General features: G+C 37.9%; 2 protein-coding genes across 8 annotated transcripts in view; one reads left to right on the top strand and one right to left on the bottom strand.

Moving 5' to 3' along the window:
- LOC106883380 (TNF receptor-associated factor 6) overlaps window positions 1-13,093 on the top strand; it is a 33,136-nt gene extending 20,043 nt beyond the window's left edge. For all 4 annotated transcript variants that reach the window (XM_089355129.1, XM_052969412.2, XM_089355128.1 and 1 more), the window contains 3 exons: window positions 9,521-9,685; window positions 10,217-10,389; window positions 11,822-13,093. In XM_089355129.1, the coding sequence (XP_089211255.1) occupies window positions 9,521-9,685; window positions 10,217-10,389; window positions 11,822-12,359 (876 nt within the window). In that variant the 3' untranslated portion in view covers window positions 12,360-13,093. The remainder of the gene's footprint in view (window positions 1-9,520; window positions 9,686-10,216; window positions 10,390-11,821) is intronic.
- A 7,714-nt stretch (window positions 13,094-20,807) lies between these two features.
- LOC106883461 (uncharacterized) overlaps window positions 20,808-23,706 on the bottom strand; it is a 35,247-nt gene continuing 32,348 nt past the window's right edge. For all 4 annotated transcript variants that reach the window (XM_014934487.3, XM_014934494.3, XM_014934502.3 and 1 more), the window contains one exon: window positions 20,808-21,623. In XM_014934487.3, coding sequence (XP_014789973.1) covers window positions 20,865-21,623 — 759 coding nt within the window. In that variant the 3' untranslated portion in view covers window positions 20,808-20,864. The remainder of the gene's footprint in view (window positions 21,624-23,706) is intronic.

Here is a 23,706-nt window from a genome sequence, read left to right as displayed (position 1 = left end):
ATATATATATATATATATATATATATATATATATATATATATACACACACACACACACACACTGAGGGTGATAAATTGAATGTTAATTTAACTAACATCAATTTAAAACAAGTAGCCTAGCATATAAAAGATCTGAAAATTCAGAAAAATTGTATTACATGTGTATAAGAAGGGATGACCACTAAGTGGACATCCAATATGCTAGAAAAAGGTCACCTGCAATCTAACCACACAAAGAAAAGAATGTTCTCCAGATAAAATTCAGCAAACACCATAACATAAGTGGGCAAGACAAATGAAAATATACAAAATAAAGAATTAATCATAGACTGGGTTTTGCCATTAACTTTTTTTTACTTTCATAAAAAGCGTCCGTGGCTCGTCAGTACGACCGTTCTAATTCAATATAATTTTCAGAACTATACATGAATTGTCTTCATAAAGTTTGACGTGCATACAGTTCTACCGATTACATTGGGGGTCATTTTCAAATGTCTCAGCTCAATTACATTGAACTAGAACGGTCGTACTCACGAGCCACGGACGTTTTTTTTTATGTAAGTAAAAAAGAGTTAATGGCGAAACCCGGTCTACGATTAATTCTTTATTTTGTATATTTTCGTTTGTCTTGCCCTCTTATGTTCTGGTGTTTGCTGAATTTTTTCTGGAGAACATTCTTTTCTTTGTGGTTAGATCGTAGGTGATCTTTTTCTAGCATATCGGATGTCCACTTAGTGGTCATCCCTTATACGCATATATATATATATATATATATATCTCATCATCATCATCATCGTTTAACGTTCGCTTTCCATGCTAGCATGGGTTGGACGATTTGACTGAGGACTGGTGAAACCGGATGGCAACACCAGGCTCCAGTCTAATTTGGCAGAGTTTCTACAGCTGGATGCCCTTCCTAACGCCAACCACTCAGAGTGTAGTGGGTGCTTTTATGTGTCACCTGCACGAAAACGGCCACGCTCGAAATGGTGTCATTTATGTGCCACCCGCACAAGCCAGTCCAGGGGCACTGGCAACGATCTCGCTCGAAAATCCTATGGGAGCCAGTCAGGCGGTACTGGCAAAGGCCACGCTCAAAATGGTGCATCTCATGTGCCACCCGCACAAGAACCAGTCCAGGGGCACTGGCAACGATCTTACTTGGCTTGCCGGGTCTTCTCACGCACAGCACATTTCCAAAGGTCTCGGTCAGTAGTCATCGCCTCGGTGAGGCCCAATGTACGAAGGTCTTGCCTCACCACCTCAGCCCAGGTCTTCCTGGGCCTACCTCTTCCACGGGTTCCCTCAACTGTTAGGGTGTGGCACTTTTTCACGCAGCTATCCTCATCCATTCTCACCACATGTCCATACCAGCGCAATCGTCTCTCTTGCACACCACAACTGATGCTTCTAATGTTCAGCTTTTCTCTCAAGATACTTACTCTGACGGGTATTCACATTGACATTACACATCCAACGGAGCATACTGGCTTCATTCCTTGCGAGCTTACGTATGTCCTCAGCAGTTACAGCCCATGTTTCACTGCCATGTAGCATGGCTGTTCGTATGCATGCGTCATACAGTCTGCCTTTTACACTGAGTGAGAGTCCCTTTGTCGCCAGCAGGGGTAAGAGCTCTCTAAACTTTGCCCAGGCTATTCTTATTCTAGCAGCTACACTTTCAGCGCACCCACCCCCACTACTAACTTGGTCGCCCAGATAGCGGAAGCTATCGACTACCTCTAGTTTTTCACCCTGGAATGAGATAGAAGTTGTTTCCTGTTTGTTTACAGTCTTTATTGCACCTGAACATCTGCCACAAACAAAAACTAACTTGCTAGTTAACCTGCCTTTGATGTTGCTGCACCTCTTATGTGTCCATAGCTTGCACCGGGTACATCTTATAGAGTTACTACCTACTCCTTTTCTACATACTGAGCAGGGCCATCTACCTGAAGGGGTTTGTGTTTTATCTACCTTCCTACTTATTAGGATTTTGGTTTTAGCTCGGTTGACTCTAAGGCCCTTCAATTCTAGACCTTGCTTCCACACCTGAAACTTCTCCTTTAGTTCTGATAGTGACTCCGCAATTAGGGCAAGGTCATCAGCATAGAGGAGCTCCCAGGGGAAACCTGTCTTGAACTCCTCTGTGATTGCCTGGAGGACTATGATAAATAAGAGGGGGCTGAGGACGGAACCTTGGTGGATCCCTACCTCTGCCCAGAATTCATTGCTGTACTCATTTCCAACCCTCACCTTACTGACAGCATCTCTGTACATGGCTCGCACAGCTCTCACTAACCATTCTTCTATCCCAAGTTTCCTCATTGACCACCAGATAAGGGATCGGGGGACCCTGTCAAAGGCTTTCTCCATGTCAACGAAAGCCAGGTACAGAGGTTTATCCTTAGCTAGGAATTTCTCCTGTAACTGTCTCACTAGAAATAAGGCATCAGTAGTGCTTTTACCTGGCACAAACCCAAACTGCATCTCATCTAAATTGATTCGCACCCTAATTAGTTGGACTATGACCCTCTCTGTAACTTTCATAACCTGATCTAACAGCTTGATGCCTCTGTAATTATTTGTATCTAAAGCGTCACCTTTACCTTTGTAGCAGTTGACTATGATGCTGCTACACCAGTCATTGGGTATGACTCCTTCGTGTATCACCTGGTTCGTAATACGGGTGACTAGGCTATAGCCAACACTGCCAGATATTTTGAGCATCTCTGCAGTGATTCCTGATGGGCCGGGGGCTTTCCCGGTCTTCATACTCTTAATTGCTTTATCTACCCTGGTACTATCAACTCGGATAGCTGGTCCCTCTATTGGGTCGACATACGGCAGGCTTTCTTTCTCCCATTCATTGTCTTTATTAAGCAATCTATTGTAGTGGCATCTCCAGAGCTCTTTCTTTGCATCCTCATTTAGTGCAAGCGTACGATCATCATCATCATCATCATCATCATCGTTTAACGTCCGCGTTCCATGCTAGCATGGGTTGGACGATTTGACTGCGGACTGGTGAAACCGGATGGCAACACGAGGCTCCAGTCTGATTTGGCAGAGTTTCTACAGCTGGATGCCCTTCCTAACGCCAACCACTCAGAGAGTGTAGTGGGTGCTTTTACGTGTCACCCGCACGAAAACGGCCACGCTCGAAATGGTGTCTTTTATGTGCCACCCGCACAAGCCAGTCCAGGGGCACTGGCAACGATCTCGCTCGAAAATCCTACGGGAGCCAGTCAGGCGGTACTGGCAACGGCCACGCTCAAAATGGTGCATCTCATGTGCCACCCGCACAAGAACCAGTCCAGGGGCACTGGCAACGATCTTACTTGGCTTGCCGGGTCTTCTCACGCACAGCACATTTCCAAAGGTCTCGGTCAGTAGTCATCGCCTCGGTGAGGCCCAATGTACGAAGGTCTTGCCTCACCACCTCAGCCCAGGTCTTCCTGGGCCTACCTCTTCCACGGGTTCCCTCAACTGTTAGGGTGTGGCACTTTTTCACGCAGCTATCCTCCTCCATTCTCACCACATGTCCATACCAGCGCAATCGTCTCTCTTGCACGCCACAACTGATGCTTCTAATGTTCAGCTTTTCTCTCAAGATACTTACACTCTGACGGGTATTCACATTGACATTACACATCCAACGGAGCATACTGGCTTCATTCCTTGCGAGCTTACGTATGTCCTCAGCAGTTACAGCCCATGTTTCACTGCCATGTAGCATGGTTGTTCGTACGCATGCGTCATACAGTCTGCCTTTTACTCTGAGTGAGAGTCCCTTTGTCGCCAGCAGGGGTAAGAGCTCTCTAAACTTTGCCCAGGCTATTCTTATTCTAGCAGCTACACTTTCAGCGCACCCACCCCCACTACTAACTTGGTCGCCCAGATAGCGGAAGCTATCGACTACCTCTAGTTTTTCACCCTGGAATGAGATAGAAGTTGTTTCCTGTTTGTTTGCAGTTTTTATTGCACCTGAACATCTGCCACAAACAAAAACTAACTTGCTAGTTAACCATCATCCATGTGAACACATTTCTCTCCTACAACATCACTATTCTCTCTCCGACACTGTCTTGCAACACGAAATACCTCGAGTCTTTGGTCCTCACGGCGCAGAACATTGGCAAATCTTTCCTTATCTGCTTCCCCTCTGGCTAAATAAACCTGTCGCCTAGCCTCCCTTCTGGCACATTGGTACAATTCCCTGCTCCCACCGTTCTTCCAGTCCTTCCAAGCTTGTTTCTTTTGTCTAATAGCCCTGTCTACCTCCTTGTTCCACCACCACGTTACTCTGGGTCGGGAGGGGACCTTACACCACCCACAAATCTGGTCGGTGGCTTTCAACAGGTTGTCCCGCAGAAATCTCCAATTGTCTTTTATATATATATATATATATATACACACACACACACACACACACACACACACACACACACACACACATATACATGGGGGTTGGACAAAATAATTGGAACAGTAGAAATTTAACTCCAATATTTCAATGAGCCATTATATTACGAATATCCAAATTTCATTGTGAGTGTTTTTTGGGGTTTTTTTGTATTGTAGATGGTTTTATTTATCTAATTTATTATTTCTATCTCTTTTTCAGATTGTAGTATAAATTAGGTTAAGATGCATGACCTCACTGAATTTGAATAGCAGGAGCTTTCATCGCCAGAACAGCTGAACTTCTTGGTTTCTAGAGAACAACCATATTAAGGACCATGAGTGAATTTGAGAAGCAGGGCAAAAACTCCAGTAGGAGGAGTAAGTCCAGCAGGACTTCGAAGCTCACTGAAAGAGACTGAGTGTTGAATCGCATTATGATGAAAAATCACTGGACAACTGCCCTTAAAGTGACTACAGAGTTGAATCAACATCTGACCAGCCCAGTTTCAACCAAAACTGTTTACCGTCAGCTCCATAAAGCCGGATATCATGGAAGAGCTGCCATCAGGAAATCTCTACTTTCTCATTAAAACATTCAGAAAAGGCTGAACTCATGTAGAGATCACAAGGGCTGGCCAACAGACCAATGGAAGCAAGTAATATTCTCTAACGAATCCAGTTTTTCTTTTCCACACTGCAAGGAGAGTTTATGTGTAGAGGTAGCTCTGGGAAGTTTCTAATCCTGACTGCCTTCTTCCTACAGTGAAGCATGGAGGATAATGGTTTGGGCAGCCATTTCTTGGAATTCTCTTGGTCCAATTGTTGCCCTACCTGGTAAGATCAACAGCACTGATTATCTGAATATTTTGGGAAATCAAGTCCTTCCTGTGGTCCAGACATTATTCCCTGATGGTGAGTGCAGCTTCCAAGATGACAATGCTCCAATAACCTCTCATGTGGTTAAGAACTGGTGTGAAGAGCATAGTAGTGAGCTACAACACATGGACTGGCCCCCTCAATCTCCAGAGCTTAATATTATTGAGCATCTGTGGTGCATCTTGGAGCAACAAGTTAGAAGTTGTTAACCGCCACTGTCGTGTCTGCGACAGATGGAACAGGTTTTACAAGAAGAATGGCTCAAGATTCCTCTCAATGAAGTTGGGAAGCTGTATGAATCAATTCCTAGATGTATCGAAGCTGTTCAGAAAGCTAAAGGAGGACCAACTCCATATGAAATAAATAAATCATTGAATTTAACACGTGTTTCAATGATTTTATCCAATCCCTGTATATTGGGTCAACCCATAAATAATGCAGTTTTTTTTATACTTTTATTTTTCAAAATTAAGATAAAGTTCTTTTTTAATCTAGAATATACTTTCCTTCATTTTCTACACAGCTCTTCCATCTATCTGGTATTTCTGCAAGGCCCCTCTTCTAAAAATTCACTTGTCTATGACGAAAAATACTCCTCCAGTACTGTTCTGACCTCGTCTACAGAATTCATATTTTTTCCATCCAAATGATTTTGAAGACTGCAGAATAAAAAATAATCAGATGGGGCAATGTCTGGCGAATATGGGGGGGGGGGGGGGGGTCATTGTATCCAGTTCAAACTGTCCCAGCCTTTGGAATGTCATCCTTGCTGTATGTGACCAAGCATTATCCTGATGGAAGAACACCTTTTGTCTTGAATCCAAAGATAATCGTTTTTCATCTAGTACTAACTTAGACTGTTTGCAGTAGATCTCCTTTGTTATCATTTGGTTTAGGTTTAAAAGTTCAAAGTGGACTAAACCTTTCATATCCCACCAAACAAATAACAACACCTTGTGTGGGTAAAGACCTTCTTTAGCCTGGGGTGCCAGTGTTTCTCTTTTCCCTGCCCACTATCTTTGGCACTTGACATTTTTATAGAGAACCTGTTTCTTATCACCAGTCACTATTCAGTCCAAAAAAAGGTTCATTTGTGAGATGTGACAGCAAAGAAGAGCACACATTCCCTCTCTGCATGCGATTAGACTTGGAAAGTTTGTGAGGAACCCATTGACACAATTTGCTGACTTTTCCGATGTCACGCAGGTGTCAGTGACTGGCTGAATGACCAAATTCAAGCTTCTCTGCTAGTTTGTCAACAGTTACAACGGGATTTTGTTCCACCAGGCTTTGCAGGACATCCTTTTCAAGCTCTACAGATCATCCAGGATGTGATTCATCTTCTAGGCTATAGTTTCTGGCTCAGAATTTCTGGAACCACCATTGACACTGACTTACGCTTATTGTCCGATCCCCATATACTGCATTAATATTCCTCACACTTTCCATTGCATTGTTTCCTTTATTAAACTCATAAAGCAAAATATGCCGTATATGCTCCTTTGCCACTTCCATTATAGCTTTGAAAAAATAACTGTTAAAATCGAACTGCATTCTTCAAAACTTGTGCTAAGAACAAGGTAAAATTACTACTGTTTTTATAGCAAATTGATGCAGGTAGTTTATCCTGTCCCCCTTTGACCTTTAGTTCATGCAATTGAAAAAACTGTATTATTTATGGGAAATCATATTTGTCTCTGCACCAGGTATGAGCTGTAAGTTGCTGAGTTTATACTTACATATTATTATATAAGGTTATTCTTTAGAATTAACATATAATCAAATATTTTTCAGCAACAGCTGTGTGTGAGTATTTCCTCAGTTAAAAAATATTTAATTATATGTTAATTCTAAAGAATAATCTTATATAAAGATGTATAAGTGTAAACTCAGTAACTTAAAGTTCAGGTCCGATGAAGAGATAAATATTGTGATTTGCTATTAAAGCCTGATATTTTCCATCCTCATGTTATAGTACTTTTATATTCTATACAATAGCAAGATTCCACCTGTTTATCCAGACTTGGAAAATATCCTGGCACCAGCCTTAACACTGTTGGTGTGGAGTATGGGTCTTCTTGAGTACAGCAAAGCACCAGGCATCTCAGGGGTAGCTAATAATAGTATAGGATCTCTTAAATGCATGTTGAGGTGATCTGAATTATACTAAAGCTATATATTTATATATATAATTATCATTTAACATCTGTTGTCCTAGCTGGCATGGGTTGGACAGTTTGACCAAAGTTGAGGAGCTGCACCAGACTCCAGTCTGATTTGGTATGGTCTCTATGACTGGATGTCCTTCCTAATGTCAACCACTTTACAGTGTGTGCTTTTATGTGGTACCACCATAAGTGCTTTACTCCACCAGAGGGACCAGTCTTAACACTTACAGGTCTTCTTGAGTACAGTAAGGTGCCAAGCATCTCAATCCTTTGTCACTTCACCTATCAGCTGAGATGACAAGGGAGGTTGTCTCCAGTACTTCATTCTATGTCTTCCTGGGTCCCCCACTTCCATGTGTTCCATCTATGTTGAGAGCTTGGCACTTTATGGCGCTGTTAGCATCCATCCACATCACAGGATTAAACCAGTGCAGCCTGCTCTCTTTCACACAGCATCTAATTCCTTTTGTGCCCTAAATTCTCTCATTTTTTTCTAACTTTCACATGTCCTCTGCATTCATGTAGAATTGCTTTTTGTATACATGCATCATACAATCTTCCTTTCATTCAGAGAGAGAAACCTTTTGTGGCCAACAGAGGCAACAGCTCTCTGAATTTCCTCCATCATATTCTTATTTTAGCTATCACACTCTCCATGCATCCTTCCCCACTACTAATTTGGTCCCCTAGGCAGCAGAAATTTACTACCTCCAATGAGCCACCAGGGCATTTCAGAGAATCTTATATATATATTGTGTGTGTGTATGATAACAATGAAGTACCAAGAGATCAAAGTGGAAAGAAACTACAGAAGACCAATGGAGACATGGGCAAAAGGGATGAAAGCTGATCTGAAGATGATCATGGCCCTTGCAAAGTAATACAGGAAGTAGTGGGATGCTGTATTGGAAAGGACCTGTCCAACCCAAGCAAGCGTGCAAAAGTGGGCATTAAAATAAGGACAAGGACATACTCATGTATTTACAAATGAGGGAAAAGAATTACTCTACATGAAGCAGCTTCTACATGTGCAGAGGTGTTTTGCTTATTTAATCAGAATGTGAAAGTATTACTACTTCTAAATTTCGCATACTGGACAAAATGCTTAGTGGCATTTCATCCATCTTTACAACCTTAGTTCAATTTCTGCCAAGGTCAATTATGCCTTTCATCCTTTCAATGTTGATGAAATAAGTACCAGTTGAGCATCGCAGTTGATGAAATCAACCAGCTTTTTCCTCAAAATGTCTTGCCTTGTGCCTATAGTAGAAAGGTTTATTACTTATGAATTTTGTCAAACTTAACAGATAAGGACATGGATGAAATGCAGAGTACATAGAGCAGCTTTTCTCTACTTTCCACTCATGAAGGTGGAGTGGGGCTTTTAGCATCATCCACAACTCTTTTCCAACCTTGTAGACCTTAGCTTATCTCGAGTTCCTAAAACTTATATTCATCACTAGATAAGCAAAATAATGTTCTATGGTTACATTTTCTTAATTTCTCATTAATACTGTGAAATATATCTCCACCACCTTCAAAAACTAAGGCCTTAAGCCTACATTAGAAGCATTTATTATAGCAAAGACAGTGGAATTATAAAATGTGGATGGATGAAAGCAAATGCCACAAGGTATTTAGTTAGACTCTACTGTTTTTAAGTTCAAATCCTGCTAGTGGTGAATTTTAAATTGATCAAATAAACACCAGATATGATTTTGAGTTGTTTTAATCAATTATACTCTTTTACAAATGTTTAGCTTTGTATGAATGCAAAAACTAACATTTTAAAGATGAAATGACAGAAACAGCAAAATGCTAAACTAAATATCTTACAGTATTTCTAGCTCAAGTTTAGGAGTTCAAATCTGACCAATGTTGTATTTGCCTTTCATCTCTCTAAGGTCATTTAATTGGTTCCGGTATGTATGACTGCTGAGTCAATCAATTATATATTCCCTCATGTTTTGAGTTCTATTTATCGTTAGTACTACCAAACCTATCCTCTCTGGTAAATTTGTGGTTCTGTACTAATGTAAGAAATTATCTTGAATTATTATAAAATTTAGAAACATCAAGTGTTGAGCTGTGAGTTATTTCCTGTTGGTTGTCCCCAGTGTGGTCAGAAAGATATCCAAAGAAAGGACATTGCTCAGCACATTGACCAAGCATCTGGCCATTGTCCTCTTACACTTATTTCTTGTCAGTATCATCCATTTGGCTGCACACACATGGTATGTAAAGTCATTTATTTTGATTCTTTCTCTTATACTCTCACTTCCATTTAGTAACATCTCTTAACCCTGTTGTGCTCGCCAGCCTGCCTGTCCATCATTCAGAACCTCTGAGATTAGCCACTAAATATTTACTCCAGCAGCAAAATGTCTACATTTGTAGATCTATTATCTCAATCATTGATAAAAACTCTCTACAAAAGGAAATAAAAACATCCCAGCATTAATCATGGTAAATCCTTTACTTGTCACAAACAATGCTTCACTGAGAATTAAAAACTGAAACTTGTCTGGAGTTATCACTATACAACTAAATACCTCTGAGTCATTCAATTAAAGTTTTCAGGTTATTTTCTCTATTTTTTTTTTTTAACCACTGAGATAATTAAAATCTTTTTACATCAAATATGTTAGTGCCAATTTTACTGTGGTCTCCGTTAATGTAATTTTCTTGGACTACCACAAATAATTTTTCCTGTTAGTATAACTTTTTAGGATTACCATAAGTATATCGTCAATATCATTTTCTAGGACTATCGTAAAAACATGTCTTACCACATATCACATGCTGTTGAGTATCATAATGTTCTGTTGATGAAATTTCTGCAAAATCTTGAGAAAAGACTCGAATCCATTGAACAAAACTTTGACTCCAATATCAATCTGTCGTCAAACATCAGCAATAAGATTGAACAGATGCAACGGTAAAAAAAAAATCTTTTCTGCCTCCCTTTTCTTTTTTTTTTTTCAGCCTATAATAAATATGTGTGCTTAAAAAAGAGGTTGGGGAGAAAATTTAGCAAAATAAGAGTATTTAGAAATAAAACAAATTTTCGATTGAAGCAGGAATCTTAATATTCTAAAGTTCTGTTTGCTTTAAATATTAAAATTGAATAAATTAGAATCAATATAAAATTTTAATTTAGTTTTTGGTGGCCACTTTGCGAAAGAAACCTGAGAAGAGCTGTGAGGTTGAGTTATAAATCACATAATCAATTTTTCCAATAAAAACTGTTGTGACTTTGATGTCACTGTCTCTCATCCTTTTTACTTCAGCTTTGCCCACAGGAGACTGAGTTCTCCACATTACACACACTTTTAATCTTTTAGCATTTAAACAGGAGATATCTGATCCAAATACTCTACCTGTTTAATGCTCAAACTGGCCATATCCAGCTTGTCATACCTACTCTTCAATGTCATTCATTCTAAAAATTAAGTTACCTCATCAAAATCTCAAAACTTTGAAATAATGCAATTCCTTCTTAATTGAAGACCTTGTATAAATTTCCCTCATCCTTAACATGATAGGTTGAATGACAATATGGTAATTGCCTGCTAACTCTTTACCATTGTTATGCATTTCCCAGTTAAATTTAATAATAGAACTTGTCTTTGGATATTTCAACTTGTAAAAAAAAAATTTAAAAACTGGTTTTCTGTTTTATATTTGGGTGCTGGCATGGCTATATGGCAAGAAGTTTGCTTTCCAACCATATGGTTCCGGGTTCAGTCCCACTGCATGACACCTTGAACAAGTCTTTTACTATAGCCTCAAGTTGACCAAAGCTTTGTGAGTGTATTTGAAAGATGGAAACTGAAAGAAATCCATTGTGTGTGTGTAATTTGTCTGTATTTGTCCCCCATCACCTCTTGACAACCAGTGTTGGTGTGTTTGTTTCTGTAACTTAACAGTTTAGCAAAAGAGACTGATTGAATAAGTACCAGGCTTTAAAAAATATAAGTACTGGAGTCAATTTGTCCAACTAAAATTCTTCAAAGTGGTGCCCCTGCATAACTGCAGTCAAATGACTGAAACAAGTAATTTAAAATTGAAAGATTAAAATGGTAAATATGTTTGTCCATTCAGGGAATCAATTGTTTCAATCAAAACTATGCATTAAACCCATCACCACAATACCACTGTAGTATCGCTGAAACACAAATATCACTTTTGTGATGGGAGAGAGGAAATAATAACCTGAATATATTATATTTTACACAACGATCATGGTGGGAGTTGAATTGAGGAAAATATAAGTTATCTAATTCAGCATAATTATGTTGGTGCTGTATTGTTTGTCACATCTCTTTCTATTCTTCTTTTTAATCCCAAATCTTTTCATTTCATTTCAGGGCCATTAGTATGAGAGATACTGTTCAAAACATCTTCAAAGAGAAATATTCTGGCTGTCTTTTATGGCAGATAGACCTAAACTCAAACGGGTGTGTTTTCATCAGTCCATCATTCTACACGGCAAACCCTGGATACAGAATAGAGGCACAGCTGGATATTTCTGGTTGTCAAGATTCCATTCTGTATATCACTTTCTCCCTATCCTTAAAGGAGGGTATGTATGATGATGTATTAGTGTTCCCGTTCTCTGGAGCATGTCTTGTCACTGTTTTTGACCAGATGGCCTCCAACTGCAAAGAAAATTACAGTCTGTTCATTGAATGTTCACAATTACAGCGATACAATGAGAACTGTCCTGGTTCCTCCCCATTCCAAGTCTGCCATAAATTAATGAAGGCTGAGGATTTCTTCAGCCCACGTTACATAAAGAATAAAACTGTCTTTTTAGAAGTGAAAGTTATGCAAGCTGTTCAATCACAAAGTCAAGTGAAATATAGTCTCATGAATCAAAAGAATCACTCCTACTTGAGGCAATAAGGTGTCATGATACCAACTGAAGGTTTAAAGGTCCATATCCTGTTTCTCATGAAACAGTTTTCATGGTTCTCATTGGTTTGCATCACCTAGCACTGAATTAGTACCATAGCTATGTAGAGATCATTATTATAAGCAGCGTAATCCTTGAATAATTATTTTGGTAATTAGAGTTCATCCTCCAGTAGGCTTAGGGAATGTAACAAAAGAAACTACTTCAATGAATTCTTCATTGTACATGTTTCACTCACAGAAAGAATTGTCTACAACTTAATGGTTCATTTATTTACAAAAGAAAAACAATATTCTAATTTATCTATTCTTGGCAGGATTTGAATTTTCATTCATTAAAAAAACAGAAATTCACTTTTCTACCCCATTGTAACTATGTAGTATCATAATGAACTAAACCATTTCAAAGCTAAGTGTAGATGTAGTTCATTGTTTCCAAACTGACAAGAATTTTTGCTTTCTAATTTTAAAATTTTTCTTGTATATTATTTATTGTAATTATTTTTCATTGAATCTATGTATGAGAATTTTTAAACAAACAATCTCTTTCACTTATCAGCAACAATTTTTATTTTCTCATAAATTTATGCTTTTATCAACCTCATTTTATACCTCAACTTAAATGTTGAATGGATAGTTTTAAACTCTTGTATAAAAGAAGCAAGCTGCAATGTTATAAAGTACAGAAACAGAATAAAATAATATACTACCACCTTTACCCAAAATTTGTGAATTAATTGCTTGTGATCTTGGGGGGGGGGGAGATGACAGGAGCTATAAGAAGTCATACACAGTTGTTTATAACAAAAACAGTTGTAAGCTAATGAAGTTAACTTCTGTTCTTTTATCATTCATTCATTTAGTTATGTCTAGTACTGACTTTCTGGTTTACATGAATCTTGAGCAGCAGAGGTTTAACCAATTCACACCTCCTTGTTACTAGACCTTATACTGTGAAGAACTTAGTTATAGTTCTTAGAGCTGGTTATAAGTACTACTAAGTGGAACTACAACACAACACACACACACACACACACACACACACACACAAATACACACACGCACACACGCACACGCACACACACACACAGTATTACAGATCCATTCCAGTTGATTTTTTTTTTAACTAATCAGTTTGCAAGTATTGCCACTTATTGGATGAATGTATGCTGGAGAGATGGGTGGGGATGGGCTGGATTGTCAATCTTAAAATCATGTAATGTATATGAGTAGCAAAACTTGTGCTGAACCATCACTGTGATGATGGGAATACCGGTGGTGGAAGCTCTAAAATTTATGTTCTTGGTGCAGTCTGCCAGTATCCGAGCACACATTTCCTTTCATGTGGACAGGATCAAAAAAGTTTGCTTTTACAGTTTAGGTAAGTGCCCTGCTGAAAAGGATTCTTTAGTATAATTCTTTTCTCCATCAAGCATAGCCTGCATCTCCTACTGCTATTGAAATAAGGCTTGCACTTCTCCAGTTGGTGCTGTAATTCATGGCACTTTCTTTCAATAACCACATATATATCATCATAATCATCGTTTAACGTCTGCTTTCCATGCTAGCATGGGTTGAACGATTTGACTGAGGACTGGTGAACCGGATGGCGGCTCCAATCTGATCTGGCAGAGTTTCTACAGCTGGATGCCCTTCCTAATGCCAACCATTCCGAGAGTGTAGTGGGTGCTTTTACTTGCCACCAGCACGAGGGCCGGTCACACAGTACTGGCAATGGCCACGCTCAAAAGGGTGTTTTTTATGTGCCACCTGCACAGGAGCCAGTCCAGCGGCACTGGTAATGACCTCACTCAAATGATTTTCTAATGTGCCACTGGCACTTGTGCCAGTAAGGTGACGCTGGTAACGATCACACTCAAATGGTGCTATTTACGTGCCACTAGCATGGAAGCCAGACAGCTGCTCTGGCAATGATCACACTTGGACGGTGCTATTAGTGCTCCACTGGCACAAGTGCCGGTCATAGAATATAGTTCAATTTCGATTTCACTTGCCCCAACAGGTCTTCGCAAGCAGAGTTTAGTGTCCAATGAAGAAGAGGTTCGCATGGGTGCCAGTTGTCGAATTCGATTTGGTTTTGATTTCAATTTCACTTGCTTTAACAGGTCTTTGCAAGCAGAGTTTAGTGTCCAATGAAGTAAAGATACGAATAAGTGAGCTGGCTACACTTCTGGCAGAGGCCACAGATTATGTTCTCACTTGGCTTGCCGGGTCTTCTCACGTACTGCATATTTCCAAAGGTCCTGGTCACTAGTCATTGCCTCGGTGAGGCCTAAAGTTCGAAGGTCACCACCTTCACCACCCAGGTCTTCCTGGGCCTACCTCTTCCACATGTTCCCTCAACTGCTAGGGTGTGGCACTTTTTCACACAGCTATCCTCATCCATTCTTGTCACATGACCATATCAGCGGAATCGTCTATCTTGCACACCACAACTGATGCTTCTTCGGTTCAACTTTTCTCTCAAGGTACTTACACTCTGTCTAGTATGCACACTGACATTATACATCCATCGGGGCATACTGACTTCATTCCTTGCATGTCCTCAGCAGTCACGGCCCAAGTTTCACTGCCATGTAGCATGGCACTTCGTACACATGCGTCATACAGTCTGCCTTTTACTCTGAGTGAGAGGCCCTTTGTCGCCAGCAGAGGTAAGAGCTCTCTACACTTTGCCCAGGCTATTCTTATTCTAGCAGCAACACTTTCAGTGCACCCTCCCCCACTACTAACTTGGTCACCTAGGTAGTGGAAGCTATCAGCTACTTCTACTTTTTCTCCCTGGAATGTGGCAAAGGTTGTTTTCTGCACATTTTCAGTGTTTATTGCTCCTGAGCATCTGCCACATACAAAAACTATCTTCCTAGTTAGCCTTTCTTTGATATTGCTGCACCTCTTATGTGTCCAGAGCTCACACTGGGTACAACTTATGGAGTTTCTACCTATGCCTTTTCTAGATTGAGCAGGGATATCTACCTGAAGGGGTTTGTGTTTTGTCTACCTTACTACTTATTAGGACTTTGGTTTTAGCTAGGTTGACTCTCTCTCTCTCTCTCTCTCTCTCTCTCTCTCTCTCTCTCTATCTATCTATCTATCTATCTATCTATCTATCTATATATATATATATATATATATATATATATATATATAATAATAATAGAAATGATATATGAGCATATGCATGTATACATACATATATGTACATACCTGCATATCCAGGTACAGGACATCAAAAATCATGGACAAAAAAAGGAACAGGAACATAAACAAAGCACAAAAAACAGACTTTCTTATGGACAACAGAATGAACACATAGGAAAACAGACTAGCCACTTAGGGAACTTTTCATTCATCAGCTGCCTCTATTCTAAACAAGGCGTTTCGAAGATGAGGCAGAACGCACTCTTAGAATAGCTCTTCTCACAAAGTGGATTAACCTGCTAAGCGGAGGATTCCAAAGTAGCAAACAAAAACCACGACAGGAAAAATTAAATAGTGAAAACAACGATAAGCCGAACGAGATGAGATACTGAATACTGTGATGTGACGAACTTGAGCGGAGAGAGATAGCAGTTCATCTTGCCCTTATGCTGGCCGAAGAGAGAATGGAAGGTGACCATAGGACACATGTGATCAACGAGGAGTGATAGAGAGAGGAAAAGGGAGGAAGTTGAAGAAAAGTGAGTGACGAGAGACAGGGAGGAAGAGTAAGAGAGAGATATGTGTAGCAGTGAAGGGGAGAAGCAAGGACAACAGAAGGAAGCAGAGCGAGAGTGGCAGATAGGTAAGAAGAAAGATAGATAGATAGATAGATAGCTAGGGCTATGACATTTCACCTCTCCTGATATTAAAGGAGGACTTATTAAATCATTGTCATGCTTACATATTTCTGCATGTCCATTTGCCTGCTGGGATCTTTTGACATCTCCCTCATATATGTCTCTTGTTGCATTGGCTTCTAAGTGGACATACAGTGTTGCATTTGCATGAAATCCTGCCTCTGTCTCGGGTATAGTCTTACTGACGTAAATTTTCTTTGTATTCAGTGCACCACTAAAAACTCTAAAGGTGTATCTATTAAATGTTTTTCTGAATTTGTGTGTTTGGGAAAAGTGTTTATCAACTAAGCTAAGAAAGATCTTACCTACACAAGTTTTTACACTCAGTGAGAAGTAGGGTGTGAATCAGAACTTTCTGGTGACATTTTCTCTTGGTGATGTTAGAACATTATCTTCAATTTTTTCAGCTCTTACATTACTTTTTTTTATTTTACTTTAGCATTGAAATTTCCAATGATTTTTGAGCCTAGGTATAAATTTGGTAAATGGTTACCATTCCATCTGTCATATTGAGATGTTCATAATTTTGAGAAACAAATGTAGAACATTATGCAGTTTGTATATTCTTTCTCTACTCTCAATACCATTCCTTGTCTTTTAGTGTTTTAATGAAATTTATTCTACACGAATGGATAATAATGTAGAATAAGTTCACTTTTTTCTTTACATATAGTTCCAAATAGATGAGACCAGATGCAGAGATGTCTCCTTATCACATGATCTGAAACAGGTTAGTTATTAGCCAGCAACTCAAAGGTTAGGCTTTACAAAGCCCCTATTTTCCCTAGTTGCAATCTACACCTTCAATGTGTACCCTAAGATATGAAAAATGCAGTAGTCTGTATTAGATACTAAGAGGCAATGTAGAAACACTTTCTTAAAACAATCTCTTCACATGACCTTCACCATTATGCATACACATATTTATGTATTTATATACACATCATTAACAAGGTAATAAGGAGACACTGAAATAATTTGGTTATGGTAATAAGGCCACTGAATAACTATATAGCACTGGTATTCTGCTGAGACTTCTCAAACCCCAGATTGTCTGCTAGACAGAGGAGAGAAAGACCTCTCAGATATGTGAAGAACAATGAAAGGTTGAGTATTTGATTGAAGCGAGTGGACAGGGGCAATGAAGCTCCAGAGAGAACTGAGCAGCGGCTAACATAAATTTTACTGTTTTGGAAAGTTAAAGTTAATTCTAAACAGGATGAAATTGCTATTATGACCCATCTGCTGCCATACAGATGCTCTTCTGTAGAGGATGATGTATCCAACCACTTCACATTATATAACTTCCTAGTCTCCAAAAACATAGCATTCTTTAATCAGTTTTACTATTTCTGAAATACTTTTTTGTATTGTCTACAACTAAATATACTGATATTTGTGATCTGTTAGGGAAAACATGCACCTCTCATGAGGTGCATGGTTTCTTTTTCTGGCAGAGCTACAAGATCTCTCTCTCTCTCTCTTTTTCTCTCAACATCTGCAGCTTCAGAGGTCAATCTTTTCTTATAATCTCTGTAATGTCCATGGCCATAGTCATTCTTAGCTTCCTCAAAACCAAATCAAGGATCAGTTTCTGTCATGGTTAAACTTCCCATGTCATGCTCTCAGCCAATATCAGCTGACAATTTCTTGTCTTTGGCTACCCACAGCCTTTTCATATTTGCCCAATGATAAGGTTGATTGTAACTACTCCACAAGTAACTTTAGGTTTAACATCCCTGGTCTCCTTAACATTTAAGGGTGGAAAATGTGTTGTTAGGCAACAGATGTAGTCAGCCTCTTTATTCAGTTACTCACTCTGAGTTAATTTTTGTTTGAATTTTGCAAATTACCTAGACTATGTGTTCTACATTTTTGTATATTTATATCCCTTGACCAGTGGAAACACAGTAGGACAACTGTGCTGATGAAGCCTGTTGTGACAAAAGCAAATGTCCACAACTGTTCTCTTATTTCCAGACAATAAACCTGTCCTTTTCTTCAACTGCATCTTGACTTTTGATAATTCTTGAAATTATCTCTCTTCATGAGAGCTTGTCTCTCTTGCCATTCAATGATTATGGCACATCCTCTAGAAGTAAATGATTTTAATACATCAAGAATTTATGTTGCATGATATTTAATATACCTGTATTTTTCTATTCATATAAATGCCACTGGTCACTCAGAATTACTACTCTTGGCTTTTTTTTCTTTTTAATTCTGCTTTTAACTCACCTTGCAATAGCAACCAATTCAAACCAATCTGGTTATTACTACAAAATACCCTGGTGGAAATATTCTTTACTGTCTTTGAGTAGTTACTGCAGGAGAACCAAATTTTCTGTGGAACTGGCTTTAAAGGTGGTATATGAAGTTTAAGATCCCATTGAGGTATTTGGTTAGAAATGCACAGTTCAAGATGTTAATGAGAACAGTGAACATTTACCTGTCTTGATGATCCCTCCCTTTTCCATCTGTCCTTAAGGAAGTAGTGTCTTGTATGCATGTAGTAACACTTAACCATTGCAATTGTCAAACAGTCAATAAAAATGTCATTCATTATCCTTGTGTTGGACAACCACATTTGAGCCTATCTGCCATGCTTTTTTTTCATATACCTTTTATTTTGTTTTTTTTCTTATTATTACTGAAGAAATTCAGCTACAGATCATTGAAAACAGCTTTACAAATTTCTTCTGGGTAATCTCAATAGATGGCAGTGTAGCAGCCCCACCCAGCTAATAGAGGTTCATTTTAGTTAGCTCTGATCTGTTTGGTTTTCTTCCTTGGCAAAAAGAAAATGGTTTCTATCCTAAGACCAGTAACCTCATTTGCTACCATCTGGGTGAGACAGCTCTTTGGTGTTTCTGAATCATTAGGTGAATTGTTTCTCCTGGGTGCCAATGCTACATATGTTGCAACATATCTGCAGCTGTTCAAAACTACTAAGTGCATTCATGGTCACTAATATGTCTTCATTTGTCAAAACAACTGCTGGGTCATTTTAGAAAGTTTGGATATATCCAGAGCAACACCCTTAATGGGAATATTTGGAAGCTACACAACGAGTTCAGATTTCTCCCTACAATAAAGTCGTATATTATTCCAGTCTTTATTACCAGAAACCCTTCTGCCTTCTTCAACTGTACACTTTTGAATATTTCTAAGTATTGACTCACTGATCAAAATTCTAAAGGCAGGAAGAGGACTATCTCTAATGACTCGAGTTGTAGCATATGTGGTTGGGCCTGACTGAAGTTTTATGACATTGTGGGAAATGACCACATGCATGCTGTGATGACATCAAACAGCCAAGAAGAACCATCCTCATCTTTCAAACATTGAAAAACATTTCTTATATTATCAGTGCTACTATCTAGTTTATTATTTGGAGCTACAGTACAGACGTCTGTTGATTCTTCACTAGAATCAGATGAAGAACATTATATTCAATTTCTGAAAGTGTATCATCAGTTTCAGAAAGCTCAGCATCTGATGAATCAGATGAGATATTTCTAAGTTCTAATATTTTACCATCTGTTAGGACTCTGGACATGTCAATTTCTATTGGAAAAATAATACAAAATAATTATGAAATCTGATAAAATAGAAGAAAGCAAAGTAATTATGCATTTATATTAAAAAAATCATTTTTTGCTTTGCACACAAATATAGATAGCCAAATCTTGCAATCTTGACATTCACAACTGTCTCAATTATGGGTAAATGAGTGTAAGACAGCAAGCAAAAATCAAACATGTTTGACTGTGAAACGATTTCAAACATATTTATACATAAAAGGGTGGGCAAGTAACAAAAGCTTGCCATGTATCGACTGATGTGTAGTCCTTGTAGGTAGTATAAAGCCTATTTTTTATTCCAATCCAACCTACATACAATGCATAATGTGTATAGCTAACATAACATGAAAAGTCATGTACCATGAAATAAATATTAACAAATGTTTTTAAGTTATGAACATTTAAAAAAGGAAAGTGCATCAAGTGATGCAGTTGGTCCTTTTAGTGTTAAAAATATCATTTTAACAATATTGTATTGCTACTTCATAAAAATGTAGAGAAACTTGTCTGGCAATTGACATGAGTTTTAAACCACTCTTTATCAAATTTAGTATTTTGTCAAACTTTTGAAGAATGAAAAAATCTAGACAGCTTTGTGGATAACTAAACTATGAATGCTAACATATTTATATAAGATTTTGGTGTATATCTGATCTAGCTTACTGTTTGATTTTCAATTTGTGAAATGTGATGTGGGGAGGTGTAAAGATCAGAGTAATTAAAAAATTCTGAGAGTTTTCTCAGTTTTTGGATGCCCAGAGGTAGGTACAAATTATGTAATAGACATTTATAAGTAGTTAAGAGGGTCGCCAAGTAACAGTGGGCAGAGACATGTATTTAGCTATGTACTAATTATGTCTGATGATTTACTGTTATATCTTGAGCTACAATTTAATTTGCATTCTATGCAACAAAAATTCATTAGAGTTTCATAACTTCTGTTGGGTGTTTAAAGAAACAATCTGTAATAAAATCTAATGAAAAAATAACACTTGTTTCAAAATTTACATATCAATTTATGCTGTGAATATAAAATGCATTTCTTTGAAAATTTAATAACAATCCAAAACATTTTCATCGTCTTCCTCACTTATCACTCCTTCATCACAATCAGCAAGTATGTCTTCGATTAAAGATAGTGGGTTCTTTATGTATAGATCGCAGTTCATTTGACAATCCTGTAAATAACTACTTACATCAAGTTTGGAAAGCATTTCTACAAAAGCCACGCCTTTATGTTTTTTTGCAGACCATTCGCAAGAACGACAACAATCTTTACTACAACATTGGTACAAGTCCTGTGTATCCATATTCGCAGTTTTAACAAGACATTGCCCAATGTCCTCCAACTTGATATGTTCAGCTAAAAATTTCTTCAAATTAACAAGGACACGGCCAGCTTCTTCTTGCACACTGTAGTCACAGTCTCGATAGGCTAAGAGTAAAGAATCGATGCAGTTGATCTGCTGAAATTTAGAGAGCATCTTAAGTATCTTACAATTTGTACAAGCTTTACATATTCCACCTGACATGACTAATCCAGCTGCATATGATGGAACACTAGTTGTACTTTGTAATGTCAATTGCTCTTCAGAAATGATGATACTCTCCCAATATTCAATGCTAACCTTCTTCACTTCCCAATCCAAGTCGTCCTGCAACACACTGTACATTGCTTTATGAAAAATTGCAAGTTGATTACTACTATGCACAGTTTTTGACAATTTCAGAAGGAATTTTGCAGCTGCCCGCCGTGCAAAGGCTTCACTATCCGTTTCAAGAATGTTCATAATGTCTTGTTGAATATCAGCCTGAAAAAATAATTTCACAAAATACTGGATTAGAAAATGTGAAATGGGTGTCATGGATGAACAGAAATGTAATTTGGAATATTAAGTTCCAGGAATGATGAAACATACAAGTAATGTACTATTGTTAGTTCAGTTTACTCTGTCCTACATGTAATGTGAAATCTCATTTAGATATAAGCAGAGCAATAATTTGACATAAATTCATTTAGACACAAGCAATTTTTTAATTCATTTTATATGTTCTGTTTAATTCCTATGTTTTTCATTTCATGTTGATAAAATAAGTATCATTCATACCCTGGGTGAATCCAGTTTATATATATATATATATATATATATATATATATATATATATATATCACTTCCTCACAATAAACTCATTTCTGATTTTAGGCACAAGGTCGTCAATCAACCCTAATACTTACCTGATACTTTATTTCATCAACCCTGAAAAGATGAAAGACTTAGCTGTCTTCAACAGGGTTTGAACTCAGAATGTAAAGTGCCAGAACAAATAGTGCAAGATTCTTTTTTTTTTTTTTTTAATCCTACCAGTTTACCACCTCCCTGCCAGCTCAATAACGTTTTATAAAGAATGGTATAAGCACAAGATGTTGAAACTGCCTGCCTGCAAACATTTTTCTGAACTAGTTACCAGAGGATCAGTGTTGTGGGCCAATAAAATATTCAATATTAGTAGGACTTGTGGAAATTCCACAGAACAAAAAAGATTAAGAGAAGCTATTTAAGAAAGAAAGGCTGGTTTGCATTTTTATTTTGCTAAGTTATTTCATTTATAGTAACAATAATATATGATTTTAAAATGTCCCTCTGCTAAGCACTTTATATTTCTCTCTTTAACAAACTTTTTAACCATGTAATCCCCTTCTTCATGTCTTCAACATTTCTCTTTTTCTCTTCACCTCGTATGTCCACTAACCACATGTTTGATGGCATAATGCATCAGCTGGCTATCTGCTCTCTCATTTCCTCTTCATCTCTTTCACCCCACCTCTTCCTCCTCCTCTCTAACAAACTAAAGTGTAAAGTGTGAACAAACAGGTAGAAGAATATTATAGATTTAGTTCAATAAAAAATTCTTTGCACTATCAACACACCACCATCATCATCATCATCACTATAGTTTTCAGTATTTTCATTTCCTTTTCGTTTATGTCTATTTTTTCTTGCTGTTGCTGTGTCACTATTCTGACAGTACAAACATTATCTCTCTCTCTCTCTCTCTCTCTCTCTCTCTCAATATAACTGCCTCCCCTGTCTATCTCTCTTTATCTGCCTTTCTTTAACCTCACTACCAGAACATCACCCTCTGCTAAATATTGTATTTCAAACATCTTTTACTCTTTACCTTTCCCTCCCCACCCTACAGCACATCATTAACACTTCTCTCTCCCTCTTTTCTCTCACTCTTTGCCTTTCCCTTCAACTAACCAGGTGATGCATTGGGCCTTTTTATACATCTTTCTCTACTTCTTCCTCAATTCTTTCTTCTCTACTCACACTCCTCCCCTCCTTCTCTCACTTTTACTCCACCTCTCTAACTAACTAAAGTATAACAGGCAAATGAACAAGCAGATTATTATATAGCTACTGTGTCAATTTAACTGGTTATTCATTGCATCTTACATTGAACTTGTTTCCAATGAAAAAAATCAACAATGATGATGGCCAAGAAATAATATACACGATAAACAATTTGCTTGGTGTTTATAATACTGAAGATATTACAGATGAGTCAGCTATATTGTTAAAACCTCACTTAAGTAAATGAAATCAGTATTTCTAATAAATGTATAAAACTAGTTTTAAATACACCAAATGGCTTCATTTATTAAACCTGATCACACAGTTTTTCAAAAAGTGATCAGCTGCCTTACCGTAGATAGCGAAACATCCATGATATCAGTAGATTAGAAATGGATTTTTTTACTTGTCTTAAGCATTTTTAAAGGAAATAGTTAATTGAAGCCCAGTATATTACTGATACTTACTTTTATCAATACTGGAGATTCAATATTGATGATTAAGACTAAATATTGAAAGTTGTGATATCAGTGCTTTC

The sequence above is a fragment of the Octopus bimaculoides genome, chromosome 7, assembly GCF_046866305.1.
Source record: "Octopus bimaculoides isolate indiv1 chromosome 7, ASM4686630v1, whole genome shotgun sequence".
NCBI lineage: Eukaryota > Metazoa > Mollusca > Cephalopoda > Octopoda > Octopodidae > Octopus > Octopus bimaculoides.
The sequence above is the reverse complement of the archived record's forward strand: the minus strand, read 5'-3'. Positions and strand labels throughout refer to the sequence as shown.